Source organism: Saccoglossus kowalevskii, chromosome 5 (assembly GCF_978046115.1).
Source record: "Saccoglossus kowalevskii chromosome 5, keSacKowa6.1, whole genome shotgun sequence".
NCBI classification, from domain to species: Eukaryota; Metazoa; Hemichordata; class Enteropneusta; family Harrimaniidae; genus Saccoglossus; species Saccoglossus kowalevskii.
The window spans coordinates 36,806,695-36,821,381 of record NC_140645.1 but is presented as its reverse complement, the minus strand read 5'-3'; the positions used below and the strand labels follow the sequence as shown (position 1 = coordinate 36,821,381).

The following is a 14,687-nucleotide window of genomic DNA, read 5'->3' as shown; positions in this document are numbered from 1 at the left end:
TAGCAGTTAATGTTTATGAACTGTATGTAGTTGTTGTATGAAATATATTAGTAGTGTGGACAGCTTCGTGATAATCTGGTTCAAATTGCTGCGAATTAAGATAATTCACAGTGTCTTTTAATCTGCAATCATATATTTAGTGAATGTGTTCTAATGATATAAACATCAGAACTTCCCTGTTGTGTTATTAAATGTATATGTATGCAACGTCTTAAAGGTAGATTGTGAGATAGTACTGATATGTGCATGTCATATCAATCTGACATTCCTATACTGGTTGCCACATTTTCTGTAGAAGTGTGATGTGATGAATAATTACACGTGTTATATGACGCCATTTCCTGTTATTATGATATATAGTAGATACAAACAACGTCCGGACGTGACAGTTGCCTGTATGGTATGACAGAAATGTTGATTAATTCGATTTTCAATGTTCAATGATTCTTGTAATGACATGTCAACAATAGCCATGTATTTGATGTGAAATGACTTCAATAATTAACGCTGTCTTGAATGCCACCATGTAAATATATTAATCCAATGTCTGGATAATGCAGACTTTGCTATGCTATGTTAATATATGATTTGAGCATATTTCATTATTTATTTTTGTGAGTGTAGTATAAACAATCAATGCCGTAAACAGGTATAACATGATAAAACAATTTTAATGTGCGTCTACAAACTCGTATCTGTATTTTCTGTCATTTCAAGTGAGACAATTCATCGTCATCTTCTGATAACCAATTATCATTACCTACCACTTCTTGTATGTTAGCAAAACTTCCACATCGTGCCCCCCCATAAACCTTGTCACTTATTGCCACTCACAATTACTGTCTACCTTCAGTATATTTGAACATATAACATATATGACACAGAAAACGAAACGACCGAACAAATATCAAATAAATCTCCACATTTTTATATGTATACCATGTATATGTATATGGCAGTCGTGTGTCATTTACAAGACCAAAGTTTCCATTCGTAACCCAATGTTTACCAATTGTCACAGACGTCTGCAATCCATGAGGCAGATATAACACAATTAATACATTGAAACTAAACAAATGTGCATACAAATGTATAAGGAATTCAATCAATTCAATTGTTCACACGACTGTATGTAAGATGAAATGTCAATATTGGTGTACTGAAATATGTATACCAAGCCGTAACTTTTTACTTAGATACAATGTGTCCGCAGAGTACAGTGATAACGTTGCATTATATATCACGTATCATAATATCAGCTTGAGGTCAGTTATTTAAATATGGGAGACTACTATATACTGTATGTCCAACAGATTCAAAATCGTCTTGTGAAAAAACTTTCAGATCTTCGTCTCATTAAATATTTTCCTTTGCATAATAATTTAAAATGCAGTAGTGATTGTGTATCAGCAATTGATTCCAATTCCACAGACTGGTTTGCATTATTTCAGAGACAACAATCAAAGAATCAATTTACGTACCTTCTTTTTAAAATAAACGTTACGTTAACGTTGCCAGCAATATACTTCATAGAGCAGACAATGAGAGAAGGTAGACTGGACACTTTGGCAGAGTAGGTGAATACAATAAGAGGGGGAGTGTATTTATACATCCATGAATTTGAGACGTGTGGCAATAGAAGACCACAAACACTTTATTTTGTCAAAATGGAATTATTTTGTCCATATTTATTTCATTTATGCACGAAATGTGTGATAATGTAGTATTGTGATGATAATATAGCAGGAAAATGTATTATCGTGGGATGTGACAGTCTTTATTCAAAGATTCTGATGCACTCAAGTGGCTGTCCGATCTCACTGATATATATGTTGTTGTCTCCACAGACAGAGCTAAAAGTGCAGAATTTGTTTGTATGTTATATTATTATCAGTGCATTATGGAAGAAAATAGGCGTAATTGAAAAAAACAATAGTTTTATACAGAAGCAACAACTGTTCTTGGTAATCACAATCATTCATGACATATATACATTTATATAAAAGACAAAATGAATGACTTGCAAAGTTCTTATTGAAAACCAAAACTTAAAATTTATTGTTGAAACTTCTAAATGTTTAACCAAGAAGTTTGACATCCAATTTGTCTACTGTGAAAATTTAGATATAATCATCTTTTCTAGATGTGGTATAAACCAAACGTGCATATTGAAAAATATCGAAGAAACTTTGAAAAAATTTAAATAAAGAGAACTTTCGAGTGTAATATCAGGGGGAATTTCTTCTATAAGACACAGCGCCCTGGGGAAAAATCCCCAAGACTATCGCAAGGCTGAACCAAGACTCGCCCAAGACTCTCTAGGACTGCGTCTGTCCTGGTGTACTCGGCAAGACCAACTAAAACAACTTTATTCCTTTTCAAAACTCTAACCAATTACAAAACAGTAAAAAGACTCTAGGGCGTAACCTTCAATCATAAAGCCAATCACACTAAGTACTGAATACGTCATATCTTTTGATTAATCGTTCACTACATTAATAACTACGGATACCAACTGTCAGAAATAGTAGTCCGAATAGCGACGGTTATCTCGTAATTAGTTCCAAATCACTGAGCCAAGTTCCGTCCAAAACTTCAAATAGGCCTAAACGATGACAGACATAACACAGCAATTCGCTCGTAATCAGCTAATTAAGTTGGTCAACAGATACGGGAAAAACAAATTCATGACAGTAACTTCATTTAACACTTTCGATTACTCTCCACTGTATACCACTATACCACGTGACGTTAAGCACTAAGTATATTATTCATCAATCATTAGTTCTAATAGTTACAAATAAACAGTAGTTGGTACGATTTTTTTGTTATGGACAGGACTTTTATACACTGAAGATGTCATTATCATTATCTTGGAATTCTAATTATAAAAATGCATGGGCACAAAAATAGGAAAAACATTGAGATCCCTTGTTGGCGGATTTATTTACTTAATTTTATAAACCTGAATTCGCACAGACATTAATTCAAAACAGAAGATACAACAAACCACAGTCTTTAATTTCCCATTCACATATATTGATGATGGCTTTCTGTCAACAATCCCAAATTTAGTGATTGTATTCAAATGATGTATCCAGTGAGATTAAGGGAAATACAGAATCTGTGTGCTCACACTTTCATATCAATACTTCAGTCTCCTGCCTGTGACGTATATATTTCCCAACTCATTCGCTATGCTTAGCCATGTGGCACATGCGTACATTTTTTTTTTGGGGGGGGGGGACATTGTCTTCTATCATCTAAAGGATTTTTGGCAGCTTGTGTTTAAATATGATAACAATATTAACATATGATCGCAGATGACAACAATGTCACTTTTTGATGTACACAATCGGGTACAACATGTGAAACAGGATGTGCTCACTCATTTTGAATAACCTCACATCGTCACTTGGCTGTATACGTCGAGGTCTCGGTATCATTCTTGATAATGTTTTGTAATTAATTGTCTATGTAGTTTGGTTGTAGTTGTTTTGAGATCATGAACTTGTATTTCCCTTTGCGACTTTGTTATAATGATCTATGGTTGGGACCTATCCTCTCATCCATATTTGCATCACGTTTAATGTTTTTATCGACGTTCCCTTCAATTGGGGAAATGACAACCGTGTGTTCCACTATCATCTAGTACTAAAATGGTGCACTATATAATTTAGTTTATGATAACTACTGTAATTTACTTTAATTGCACACCTGCCTGATTGGAATTCTTTATCAATCAGAAATTAATTATATATCTACACTAATTATCTCATCAGAGCATGACGATTCAAGATGTGGTGTTTTGGGTAGTCATAAAATATGATGTATAACTTTACATCCAATGTGTCTTTAATAAAAGTTATCTCCCCCACATCTTTTTTGTAAATAATATTGTTATAATTGAAGCAATAGCAAATTAACTCTGCGTGTATTATGTTCATCCGTGTACAATATGTTCAGTTATTCTTATTCGCAGGCATTGATTAATGGATGCACTGCATTTATAATATTGTTATGCATCAGAATTCAACTAACTAAAAAATAATTGACTTAGGTGATGAATCATCCGATAGCATATAGATAGCAGAAACGTACTTGAAAAGCAAAATATAATTGAACGTTAATTTAATTTAAAATGATGCATCGGAAAAAAACAAACATATATACACGAGTTCATTAAACATGTGTAACATATTTTGAAATTACTTTCATATATTATAAGTATATTTTCACAGCTTCGGGTGGTGAAGAACAAACGAAATTCGTTTAGGTAGTTGTCTAAGTAAATCAAAATATTAATTGAAAGCGATTTGAAATGATAAGAATAAAGTCCAGTACGACTAATATAAAACGGAATCTGTACAAGCACATTTGTGTGTATGTTTGCGCCACATAACGCAGCGAATTTATTCCAGTATCTTTTTTACATATATATATAAATAAGCATGATTTAATCCATGGGAATTTCAGATGATTCAGTATTGAAAAATGAGAGCGATAATAACATATTGACAGGTAATTATGGGACACGTATTTAAGTATGACGGTCTGTATATGAATAGATGTTCATTGTACTATGACAATGGCACCATTGATAACGTTTTCTCATTTTAACACAAGTACTACATTTACTTTACATCAATCGTAATAGTTCTAGTACGAATATTCCTATTATTATGTCACCTGTAGCATCACACACATTTGCCAGTACTTTTCTGACGTTGTTGACTCCTTTCAATAAAAGCGAATGTGCAATATACTCCTCGAACAAAAACAAAAACTAAACATATGAATTTCTTCTTTGTCCCATGTCACAAATAATGCACCTGTTTTAGAAGACCAACAAAACGGAACATACATTTTGAAGTTTAAGAATCCATCATCAGGTGAAGATCGATGTTTCAATCTATATTAACCGTAATTGGTAATTAAATATTAATGACAGAAGTTAATGGAAGATCGTAGTGCATGATGGTCTATAGTGGTATCAGTGGTATAAATGTCGGAGAATTGAGTCAAAATGTGTAAACTGCGTCAACGTGTTCGAGAACATGGACAGAGCGATGAAATACGCATTGCTTGTGAGTGTCGTACTGTGGGGTGCCTCACTCGCACGAAGCTCATCTATAAGTGTATTGAAACGAACCGAACAAGTAAGTAACTTTAAAATAAGTTTTAATTACATTTTGACTTCGATCTGACGTGATTATCATAAATTGTTCACGATTACCCGTTTAATTGGTTCGGGTTGGGAAAGGAATTATTCGGTTTATGGGATGTATGGTATTGCGCTCCAACTTTCCCAAATTGGAACAGGTATTCCCAACTCCTTTATCGGTGTTTCGATCACTACTAACAGTTTGGGTGTGGTATCGAAAAAAACAACAATATATAACAAACCAGAAAACAAAATTATTCTAAAATTTAATATAGAAGAATGAGTAATGATGAGTGACACATGTAGGGCTGGTTCTTATTAAGACACCGACTATATTCTCTCAATTGCCTGTCTTGAAGTCTAAGTGTTGTCATATGTGAATAACGAGCACTATTGACGTGTCTTTTTTGTATTCGTAATACTAGTATATTGGTTTATTATTATATAGAAAAAACTGTGTGTACGTGTCAGTGTCGTAAACCACAGATCATTACCATTACCGTTAGCGTTACCATGTATTTTACCAAGAACATGCGGTGATTTATTTATTGTACGTCATTGTAGTAACACCTGGTAATGGTACTTGTAATATTTCATTAGCGATCAGTATGTATGCAAACATCCCAAATCTTGGAATAAGTGGTCTCCTGGAAATAAAATACTCCTGTTCGTTGGCAGTTTTTTTGATCTTTTAAAGTTAACTATGTTGACTATATTTGCCACAATTAAACTACTTGCACTCATTTATTCCAAGTGTTGTTTTTTTTTCAAATTTACAATGCTAATTTAGGTGACAGTTTCAAACAACCAATCACAATAGCTTATCATAATGAATAATTACTATCGTCGAGCCCAGGCGTGACTGGAATAGAAGTGGAACACGCTATAGGTTCTGAGTGGACTTTTACAATTATTATTAGTAGTAGTAGTATTATACATCTGTCACCGTAACGCCATACGTTACAGCGTGCCGTAATTTTGCGGTATTTTACGGGGTATTTTTGTCCTACCATATTAGGAAATGCAAATTCCAAATATGGAATGATTATGCGCGTAAGCGACCTCTAACAATAACAACAAACATGGCTGCCACCAGGGTTTGACCGGACTCCACACAAAGAATTTCGCAGATTCTGCTCTAAACATTTTGAATTTCGGCATTCCCATGGTGTATCCTTGGAAGGAAAAGATGTATAATAATAAGGTTATGACGAGAATACATCAAAGTATGCACCTCAGACAGTACGCCGCACATCGACCTCCGCTGCGCGTTGGTCGATAATCCAGCTGTACTGTCTTCGTGCATACTTTGAGGTATCCTCGCAATACTGTGCAATACTTTATTTTCGCTGGATTTAATTTTCGCTGAAAAGGCTTTTTAGGCATTTTGCTTGGAATTTATTTTCACTGATTTTTGATGAGTTTAATGTGAAATATAGGAAAAAAAATATATTCGCTGGATTTTATTTTCACGGAATTATCCCTTCAGCAAAAATAGCGAAAATTTATTCCAAGCGAAAATAAAGTATTCTACAGTAACCTTATATTACCTTATACTTACTAGTATATGAATGTCGATGCCGCCCTCTGTGGCAGAGATGTAAATTTGCAATTCCTTCGGAATCATCGTCCGCCTGCACGGTGCTGTTCCGTTCGGACATTCCTCCCTCTACAACCTCTGATAGTGGAGTGCTTCGCCGAAACATTCACCTCGAAAATTCAAGATGTTAGGAATAACTTCATAAAGTGTTTATTTGTTCCGACAGGCGCTGAGCATCAGGAACGCAATGAAACGGGGTATGGTTTACGTCCATTATCTTCATAAAACAACAAATAACCATAATACATTTTGAAAGGAATTCTGCGTATTGACTCAGGAATTCCAGTTATTGTGCCAGTTGATGATTTCTTTTCTTATGAATATAATTAGCTTCCTAATGTTTAAGATATTTCGGTATTTGTTCTGACAGTTTTAATTAACTTTTTAATTGCTTATTTATATTTTCTTTGTCATATCAATGTCAAGTACAAATATCAACTAAAATCTAACTTCATTGTACTATGCATCCCTGTATGAGTGACGTTAGTTAGTAGTACTGTCAAACATGTGTTAGTGACAACCACTAGTTAAAAACATTGCTAAAGCAAGGCTTAACACTTGCACGACATTTTGGGTCACGAACTGGGAGGCTCCCGCACTGTTCACGACTAGTTCACGACGAATTCATGAACATTTTGCGCATAGTTCACGAACCGGTCGCTAAATTTTGTCGTGACCAAACTTTTGAACATTTCAAAATTCTCGTCCCGACATGGCACGAAGTCGCGACGGGTTTACGCACAGTTTACGACTCGAGTCGTGCCAATGCGTGCCACAGAATCGTGCAAGTGTCAGCCTTGCTTTATAGTGACAACTTTCACGCACAACTTAGGAACACCAACCTTTCAGAACTACTGTAAAACATGTTATTTTAGCTAATCTGTAATTTCGCTAATTCAAAATGCAGCTAATTTAACAGAAAGTATATTTTCACAGGGAGATAGTTGACATTTTAGCTAAATTAAGATTCTGTTAATTCATGCCAAGAGTCAAATCCGCTAGAATTGCATGCAGCTATTTCAACGTATTGTGCAGTATTTGTTTAGAAACCAACATAATAATTAGCATTCTGTTCATAAAACACTTTTTAATGTCTCCAAGTCAAATTTATTTAATTTTGATCAACTCCAATAAATGTGTTCCATCTCATTATTTTCTGGACAAATATTACCGGTGTGTCAAATGTTTGATTAGGCACATGAAATAATTATCGAATCTTCATATAAAGACCATTTTAATGAAATCCCTTGGAGGGCGCTATACACAGATTTCACGCATTAATATTCAAAATACCATTGAGAGTTGAACACTTCTTTCCTGTGCCAGTGGCGGCGGCACAGGGGGAGGCGCCCTCGAAAAAAAATGTTGGGGCGTCGCCCCTCCAAAATTAAGCTGAAACCTTTTGTGTCAGCAACATTTGTCTCTCAAAATGCAGGAAATAGCGTTTCAGGGGGTCTAGATCTCAGATCTCGCCCCTCATGCAACATTTCGTGCCGCCGCATCTGTGTGCGAAGTGTTAAAACATGTTTTATAAAATAAAATAGTTCACTGTTATAAACGCAACTTTCTCGTAATGCGGATATTAACACCCAGTGTCTACATATTTGTATATTTCAGCTGATTATAGTGCAGAATGTGAGTCTAGTTTTGGTGCTGCCGCTTCTCACACGTGTTCGTCAGTCTTTGTGTGTATTCCTGATAGTCTTATATGTGATGGCTCGTCTAATTGCCCGGATGGAAGCGATGAAGTAGGATGTCGTAAGTAACTAAAGTAGCTAAAGGTGTAACGCCACTTTTAGAAAGTATAACCATACGCGATATATAATACCCGGATTTAAACCCTATTATTTTTTAACGAAATTTTCTCATAAATCACATGATGTATTCCAATATAGCATGGTTTCTATGATAACCATCTTGATATCATATGAATACATATTATTTATTACATAATCCAAATTGTAATAGCTATCCTCATTAATTTCAGCTGACAAACCAGCGGAGAAACCAAATGAAACTAAACCACCAGCACAAGAAAAGCCACCAGGTTACATTTTCTTTACAATTCTTACCTAGATCTTTTATCTTTATTGCCATTGTCTTGTCTGGACTACTTAATATACACTTATCGTAAATCGTTGAAAATAACACTTTTAAGTCAATAAATCTGTTGCATTTTAGTATCTGTTTATCTTCAGATTGTAACTTAAGATACCTTCTGACGTCATTTGATTTATTGACGTCATATTTATTTATTCACATAAGGACCTGAAACACCGTGGTACGACGCCAATGGATGTCTAACAACATACAAAGACGCTCCATACCGGTGTGGCTATACTTGTATCCGTAAAAACCAGTTCTGTGATGGGTTTGTTCAATGTGAGGGCGCCACTGATGAGCAGGACTGTGGTAAGTCACTTTCTAATTTCTGTTTATCAATATCACATGACGTAGTCTCAGTGGTGACGTCACCAAGACTTTGCTGTGTGTACGTAATTGACGTCATAAAGCCTTCACTTTGTATATCGGACGTCATAAGGACTGCTGTGTGTAACTGGCGGACATAATTATAACGCATTATTTTCAATCATCTGTCAAGGTCGGTCGCTATTTAAAGCGTAGGAGTCGTCGCCTACCCATGCGTCAGGTGGCCATAGCGTGTCATTGTTTACAAACAAGCGCCTACCCATGAGCCTTTGCGTTTTTAGCGTGTGTTGTTATCATCGCCTGGGACTCAATTCCCGCGCGTGCGCAGGTGACGACCCTCCCGCTTTAAAAAAGAGTTTTTGCCAAAACAAGAATATGGTCTATGCATGACCTCTAAAGGTCAAACTTACCGAACATTTCTGGCGGAACATTCCTCAACATCAATTCTCGATTATTTGTTTTAAATTAAAACGGTTGTCATTGAAGTTAAAAAGTAGTATTAGAAATTGTTGATGTTATAGAACAACGTTACCTTTAGAAAGTGCCAGGATGTGTGACCTTTAGAGTCATGCATAAAACATATTACGTGCTGGTGAGGTCACTGGAATCTCAGACAATAATACGCTAATAATGCATTTCAGGTTATGGAGAAGTCGACAAAAATGGATGTCGGAGACCAGACCACATTGGTAAAGTGGGCGCTGGATGGCAAACATTGAAAGACCAGGTACTAGAAGCTCAAAACTACTTCCGTTGTCTTCACGGGGTCAAGGCATTGATTTGGGACACTGCTGCAGAGAAATTTGCCGAGCGTCTATCAAAGAACAACGCCGCCATCGGTAGACTTGAACACTCCCATGGCAGTGAGTATGGTGAGAACGTTGCAATGCAGGCAATCTCAAAGAAGGAGTACATTAGTGGTAAGTCAGTTATGTATGTAGTGGGGGGGGGGGAGGGGGGAGGTACCTATGCAGATGTGTGGTTGGAACCCAGAGTAATAGTATCGGTACGTCCAGTTTACAAATGGCGTGGTCAATGAACATTCTACATCTTTAATTTAGTAATTAGCTCATTTCACATTTATGTTTTTTTTTTTGCTATTGAAATCGTGAATCGATTTGCATCACATGTATAACATAGAATCAGCTTCACCAAGTTTAGGATATCTGCACATACGCTACCAATTGAAAAACTTAGATATCAAGGGATACCTTCAGACGAAAGAAAGTGCCAACTTTGTAATAATTGGGCTATTGGCAATGAAATTCATGCACTTTTAGACTGTAACCATACTGGAATATCAAATGCTCGTACTGAATTTCTGAATACAGTTAGAATTTTAATGAAAGTATCTTTAAACTATCAAAACAACAAATGTTTGCAGAAATTTAAGTTCAAGAGTTGGGTTCATTGCCAATAGTGCTAGTAAATCAGCATATTATTTTACCATAAGTAATTTTTTGTAGATTTTAGTCTTTTATGTATTTTCTTTTGTTTTGTGTGTGTACTTGTGGTTTTATGTATTTTTAATGTATTTTTTTTTCAGGTTATGGATTTGCTAAAATGTGGTACGATGAAATCCAGTTTTATGATTGGAATAATCCACACTTTGCATCAGAAACAGGTGAGACACTTTTGAAAACGGAAAGAAAACACTACAAAGCTTTCAGAAAATCACAAGTCTTTCGCAATAAATGCTGCCCATACGCGTGTTACTATAAAGCTACATTATTCTAGTAGTTTTACAAAATCCGCACTATATCGTATATTCTATATATCAAAATATCTTAGTGTGACAACCTGTTCTAAAATTTTTATCTCTACAGGCCATTTCACACAAGAAGTTTGGAAAGGTTCGCGTCGCGTTGGATGTGGTTTTGCGGAAGCAAAAGACCCATCGGGGAATTATATGCAGTACTTTCTCGCTTGTGAATACGACCCTAAAGGCAATCACTTCGACTACTTTCCTGAAAACGTTGTCCCACCAATTTAATTTGCCACACGACTGAGGGCGCGCCATATCTGTTTTCTAAATTTTTACAAGTTTCTTTTTCTATAGTGAACATGATTGGTACTAGTATTTATATAAATGGATAAACCACGCGCTGTCCATTATTCACTTTTGGGGTATAAATGTGAATAGTATTTGTAGTATTTCCAAATATGAAAACATTGTGGTAAAGACTTTACGTTTTCAACATTGTGAATTTTTTTCGTTTTTATGAAGAAAAATACAGTATTTTTACCAAGTAAAATCATATTTATTAAAGTTATTGTTCATACATGAGCTGTTAAACACACTACATAGTTTGTAATTTCAATCAGCTTCTTTCAGTCATAGTTCGAGGCAAATATAGGGCAAACATATAGAGAATATAGCAAAAACTCCTTTTTCCGTAATATTCTAATTATGAAAATTATGTAATTATGAAAATCTATTGGTGCATAGGGAATACATTTCAGGTTTTTTTCTCCCCCAAAAAACGAAAGAATTTCACAATGTCGAAAACGGAAAGTTTTTACCGTAGTTTTTGAAGTAAATACAACATTACACTTAGTAAATGAAAGGGCCAACTAGAGAAGAAGCCGTGAAGCAACAATAAAGAAACAATAGTAATTTGTAATGTGAAATAAATTGAAGATAAATTGAAACATGTGAATAAACATTCATTTGTCAGTTGTGTAAATTTGCTTGAGTGTTCGAATATTTCTTATGTCAACATCGGATCATGCAACCCCCCGGGCTTTTCGTTATCTCTTATTAAATCAGAGGGGGGCATATTTCGATTGGTTGGAATAATCGACTTTTCAGTAAAATTGTGCCAAAATGCTTACCAATAGCTTACGTGATAGTTCTGAATTGAAGGATTCTATCGTTGCGAGTCGAACAACTGATGTAAAGGTGTTTTTGAGACACGTTTTTGTTCAGACTCCAGCAAACTGTTGAAAGTAACCACAGAATTTATCTTCAAAGTGATCATAGAAAGTTACGAAATTGGTGGAGAAGCACGTTGATATTTCACTCTAGTACTATTGCTCAAAATGTTTCCAATAACTAATTAGTATGTATTTCGGGAAATCACTGTGTGTGTTCATGCGCAATTTGTAACAATTTTGAACGCAATAGAATCACGCGTAGAACTCACTACAGTATGATGAAATTGTTTGCACGTATATGTTGATCGACTTAATTAGCTGATTACTAGCGAATGGGTGTGTTATGTTTGTCATCGTTCAGGCCCATGCGAGGTTCTGGACAAAACTTGGTTCAGTGATTTGGAACTAATTACGAGATAACCGTCGCTATTCAGACTACTATTTCTGACAGTTATTAATGTAGTGAACGATTAATCAAAAGATATGACGTGTTCAGTACTTAGTGTGATTGGCTTTATGATTGAAGGTTACGCCCTAGAGTCTTTTTACTGCTTTGTAATTGGTTAAGGTTTTGAAAGTGAATAAAGTTGTTTTGGTTGGGCTTGGCGAGTACACCAGGACAGACGCAGTCTAAGGCAGTCTTGACGCAGTCTAGAGAGAGTCTTGGGACAGTCTTGACGCAGTCTAGAGAGAGTCTTGGGACAGTCTTGACGCAGTCTAGAGAGAGTCTTGGGACAGTCTTGACGCAGTCTAGAGAGAGTCTTGGGACAGTCTTGACGCAGTCTAGAGAGAGTCTTGGGACAGTCTTGACGCAGTCTAGCAGTCTTGGATCAGCCTTGCGATAGTCTTGGGGACTTTTCCCCAGGGCGCTGTGTCTTATAGAGTACTCGACTGACCGACTAAGACGAGAGTTGAAACGTATTTCGTTGTGTGCGTCTATTTGACTGTAAAAGTTTAAGTGACCTCCCCGATCCAGTACCTCAAGGGGACGCGATAGAAGACGAGACGAGATTCCCCCCTTACACGTGTGGAGAACCCCAGAGAAGAAGAATTTTCCCCCTGATAACAGCAAGAAACTTGTGGCGTTAAACTGATTGTCGGTTGAATTGTTTCGCAATAGACATGATTTTAGAACCTGAATATTTCTATGTGACGTTTCTATATTTTGTTGAGAATTATTCTGTAAAGAAATCACTGCAATTATTTCGTCTGTTCGTAAACGGGACGCTGTTGCGACTGACTTCGGGCGACTGACTTCAAACGTTCTATCCAGATCAGACGGTGCCCTCTTGAGCCAATCCCTCCTGCATTATTATTTCTACAAAAGATGTATAATAATGTAGCTATCACGAGAATACTGTATAGCGACGCGTTCCCGTACTGCCTGAGTAAATACTTTGTGGTATTTTAGTAATAACTACATAATATACTGAAATTGATAAAACGTACGAAAAACTAATTCAGTACATAATATAACCATGTTGATATTGTACACATTAAGTTTAATTACAAAAAATAGAAAATCATAACCTTAAACATGTGATGTGTCATATTGCAAAAAGAATTACGATAGTTTTCTGTGAAATAAACTATCCTTAATGCCAGAGTATCCTCGGTGGCGGAGCTACGTCACAAGACGTTCCACGTTGCTAAGACGCGCACCACTGTACATGCATTTCTATGGGCTCTGTGCGCGCTGCTGTGGAACGCCGGTCGAGCTGGTGAAAGTTCGAGAAAACAACACAAACTCAACTTTGAAGTAATCCCGAACAACCAAATTTATATATGTTACACACGTAGGGCTAATCTTGTTACACTGTTCAGAGGAGCCATCCCAAAGTACCGTTTTCTGCGAGTTTTGGGCCTTTGTTTTCACCGCCGCGGGTTGCCAGACGGTGAAAATGCCCGGATGTCCGCGCCCGAGGATTGGAACAAATATATTTGTCCATCCAGTAAGATTGACTGGGACTTTACAGTGGTTGGAATCATGTTATAACTGGTTCTCACTCGAACTCGACAGTGCCTGGTCCTATCCACATCATATAGCTTCCATACACGCCGATACAAATAGTGATCTGAATGACGTCACTCCGCTATGCTAGTTCGTGTTATCCTGTACGAATAAATAACACTGACCCAAATACCAGGTTCCTTGGTACTGTAAAGGGGGTAATTATTCACTGGGTTTTAATTTAGCTTATTTCGCTGACTGGAAAAAATGCGCTAAATTAAAACACAGTGAATATGTAAAATTTAGCATAGAACACATTATCTCAATGACGAAACCGTGAATTTAAAACCCACTGAATATGCCTGAAATGGTAAATCAGTGAAATTTAAACCCAGTGAAAATTAGTCATTTTACAGTATTGTGAAGACAGTCAGAGGCGGCGGCACGAACTTTTACATGTGGGGGCGAGATCTACTCATCAACCTCGCGCAAAATTTACAAATTTTGAAATCTAGACACACTGAAACGCTATTTCCTGCATTTTGAGGGGCGTGTTGGTATATCAGTGATCATGTTTCTAATATCATTAGATCTAATCGATGTGTTGACATTATCTATCACTTAAGGATAAATACTACTTTGTGGGGAAAATCGATAATAAAACA

General features: G+C 36.2%; 1 protein-coding gene across 1 annotated transcript; it reads left to right on the top strand.

Annotated features, from left to right (window-relative positions):
- Positions 1 to 8,691: 8,691 nt before the first annotated feature.
- On the top strand, positions 8,692 to 11,187 carry LOC144353785 (Golgi-associated plant pathogenesis-related protein 1-like). The gene is made up of 6 exons (XM_085498983.1): positions 8,692 to 8,725; positions 8,752 to 8,811; positions 9,030 to 9,176; positions 9,836 to 10,114; positions 10,741 to 10,818; positions 11,021 to 11,187. The coding sequence occupies exons 1-6, from the start codon at positions 8,692 to 8,694 to the stop codon at positions 11,185 to 11,187; spliced, it is 765 nt and encodes a 254-aa protein (XP_085355109.1).
- The last annotated feature ends 3,500 nt before the right edge of the window (positions 11,188 to 14,687 follow it).